At 45.9% G+C, this 3,472-nt stretch overlaps 1 protein-coding gene across 1 annotated transcript in view; it reads right to left on the bottom strand.

Moving 5' to 3' along the window:
• Positions 1–699: 699 nt before the first annotated feature.
• Positions 700–3,472, bottom strand: part of LOC110026971 (ABC transporter G family member 8-like) — a gene marked incomplete in the record, with an annotated part of 3,103 nt that continues 330 nt past the window's right edge. The window contains 2 exon segments of the mRNA XM_020728214.1: positions 700–1,142; positions 1,878–3,472. Of these exon segments, the coding sequence (XP_020583873.1) occupies positions 1,888–3,472 (1,585 nt within the window).

Here is a 3,472-nt window from a genome sequence, read left to right as displayed (position 1 = left end):
TATTGGAATCCGAACGTATCTCTACATTCAGAGTCCTGACGTAATATGCGCTCTCAGAATAGTTTGGACAACAAGAAATCTTCCTTTTTGTTTGTGGGCTTCTACAACATAAGAGAGAACTGTAAAAAAGTTGCCGAAGAAGATGGATTCATGTTTCACAAATTCTTCCCTTCGATACAAAATGATATTGTCACAGATGTCAGATAAACCCTAAATGGACGTGGATGTATGTCATTTCTTTAATGATGACTAACCTTTGGTAATTGATTGCCCGCTGAGGTCATCAAAATTAAACCGAACATCAAGTCAAAAAAAATAAATGTTCAAGGTTCAGTGATTCGACCAAATTTCAACCGTATAACATCATAAGTACAAATTATTTAAGTGTGGTATGAATAATGAATAATGATATAAGTATGTCGTTCGGTAAAAATTAAAGTCCTGAATAAGTATATAACCTCAAAGTGAACAAAGAGCATGCTTAAACTGTTCATTTTTATTGATGAATTTATGCAAGCCTACATTTGAGGTCATGCAATAACTGCATAGGATAGACAAGCAAAACGGAAGGCATTACAGTAGCAAAAAAAACTAATTTTTATCAACATAAATTATAATATAAACTCTGATTTATATACACACCAAGTTTCTATCCATAAAACATAACTTTAAAAATGGAATGCAATACCCAACAATTGCCCACAAACAATCTGACCATGAGCACAATACCAACGATTCCAACCAATGTACACGACCATCAATCCTGTCCATGGCTGCTTCTGAATTTACATTACACAGCTCCTTGTCAACAACGAAAAAACCAGAAGAGACGAGGTGTTGGCGAATTGATGGCGAATGGCCGGGATGGCGACGAACGGGAAGTCTCACTTGCAGGGAAGCATGAAGCATAAGAGTTGGGACTTGCCCAGTGGGAATGAATGTTAAGAATTTAGATTTTAGACATCTACTTATTTACTCCTTATCCTTTGTTAACATCATAGCCTTTGGATCAAGCCTCACCCATAACCGTGCTGTCCTCGCAAACCGTAACAGGTTCGTCGGTTGGACGATCGAGCCAGTGTTTCTTACGGTCCCAAGCGATCCTACTATAGAAACATATCAGCCCCAACAGGTAATTAATTCTGCAGGTCAACCCAACAGTTAGGACTCAACAAATGAGGCCAATGAACAAAACTTTATTGGCTCAAAATGGCCCGTTAATGTCAACACTTTCCCATGAATATCATATATTGGTGTACACAATTTAGAAGATAAATAAAGTAAAATTTTAGACATTCAAAAGTATTTACATGTTTAATATCTAAACTTTTTATATTTATATTTAAAACACAGTTGATAAATGTAAAGACATATTTCATTTTCAAAGACTAATAATTTGTAATAGTTTTGAACCAAATTATCTCTACAAAAGTGTGAGCATCTAGCCTAACTTTTATGTACGGACTTCTGACGTAGCTCTACATGCCGCGGAGGTCATTCTTGAGTTATTTTCAGTTTATTTCTGAATTATTTTCAGTTTATTTCTGGGTTATTTTCAATAATAACAAAATAATCCCAAAATAACCTGCGGTCTTTATTTTTGGGTAATTTCTGGGTTATTTCGAGATTATTGAAAATAACCCATAAATAACCTAAAATAACTCAAGAGTAACATGCGAGGTACGTGGAGCTACGTCAGGAGTCCGAATAAAAAATGGGCACCAACATCTATTGTATGGAATATATTAGTTATTGTGTTCCGCATGCTCTGTATATTCCACTATATTTCTACATAACTGTTATTAATCTCCATTGCTGAAAATTTCATTTCTAAAAAAAAATAAAAATGAAAACAAAAACAGAAAGATTTTACAGACACAGCAGCGCCTATCTCCTGCAGCTGACTGAGCGCCTGAGGAGCACCAGCAAATAGAGGAACCGATAAAACACGAAAAACCCGAAAAGCACCTGCAACCCGACCCACTTTCCCCCCTCCCTCAACCCCCTCTCCACCAACACATCCCTTCCCTTCACCCTGCACTCTCTCCCCTTTCTTCCCCCCACCTCCCCTTCCCACTCAAAACACCTCTCCGCCTCACACCCATACTCATTCTCCAGCATGGCGTCCAGCGCATACCTATACGGACTCATATAATGCATGAAAACCCAGTACTCCGGCATTCTCTCCTTCCTCAAAAAGTAGCCGGAAAACAGAAAGAATCCGGCGAGCGCCACCGTAACCACCGACGTTCCGGCAATGTAATCCGGCGCCACTGCACTCACAAACAGCACGAACGAGTTGGCCGCCAGCACCACCGCCCACACTATGAACACGAACGAAACGAAAGCTGTCAACTTGGCGCAGAGTCCGACCAGAAAGTAGACGCTGCAGGCGTAGAGAAGTGATATAGCGAAGAGGTAAGGGAGGAAGACGAGGGTGGTCGCTATGAGGTGTGAGGAGAGACGGTAGACGCCCGCTGAGGCCTCGCGAAGGAGAATCGATCGTTCTGAGACGAAGATGGGGAGGGTTTCGGTGGTGGTGGAGAGGAGAAATGTTAGTGTGAAGGCGAAGAAGCCGAGCCTTTTCTGCATCCCCTGTTCGTCGTAGCTAACGCCTATATAAATGGTGCCGAGGAAGAAGCCGACGAGGAGAGCTTCGAGTGTATTGGTTAAAAGAAGCTGTTTTGAGCGGTAGATTGCTTTCCAGAAACGGAGATGGAGGACGGCGATTTCGCGGGATCGGGGGCTTGGGTAATGGACGGTGATTAGTTTGCCGGCGGTGGGCGGGCGGCTGGGTTGTTGGGGAGGAGGTGAGGGAGGAGTGGGGAGGAGGGGGAGGACTTCGAGGGCGAGTTCGAGAGGGGTAAGGTGGTTGGGAAGAGGGAAACCGGAGGAGGAGAGGAAGGAAGAGAGGGAGGTGAGGTCGCCGTGGTGTAGAACGGTGCCGCGGGAGAGGAGGAGGAAGGAGTCGAAGGAGGAGAGAAGTTGGGAGGAGGGTTGGTGGATGGAGAGAATGACGGCTGGGCGGCGGTGAGTGGTGGCGGCGTGGCGGAGGGATCGAATGGCGAGGAGAGCGGAAGCGCTGTCGAGTCCGGAGGTGGGTTCATCGAGAATGAGGATGGAGGGGTTGCGGAGGAGGCTGAGGCCAAGGGAGATGCGGCGGAGTTCGCCGCCGGAGAGGGAAGAGGAGAGAAGGGAGTGGGAGATGTGGGAGAGACGTAGGTCGTTGAGGAGGGAGGAGGCGGTGGAGGAGGCAGAGGAGAGGGGGAGGAGGAGACGGGAGGATAAGTGGAAGGTTTCGGAGACAGTGAGGAAAGGGAGGAGGTGGTCGTGTTGGGGGAGGTAGGCGGAGAGGCGGCGGAAGGTGGGGATGTGAACAGGGGAGGAGTTGAGGAGGAGGTGGCCGGAGGTGGGTGAGGTGCGGGTGGCGAGAATGTCGAGGAGAGTTGCTTTGCCGGCGCCGCTGGGGCCG

This window comes from Phalaenopsis equestris, unplaced genomic scaffold, assembly GCF_001263595.1.
Source record: "Phalaenopsis equestris unplaced genomic scaffold, ASM126359v1 Scaffold000410, whole genome shotgun sequence".
NCBI classification, from domain to species: domain Eukaryota; kingdom Viridiplantae; phylum Streptophyta; class Magnoliopsida; order Asparagales; family Orchidaceae; genus Phalaenopsis; species Phalaenopsis equestris.
Note: the sequence above shows the minus strand (reverse complement) of the source record. Positions and strands in the feature narration are given on the sequence as shown.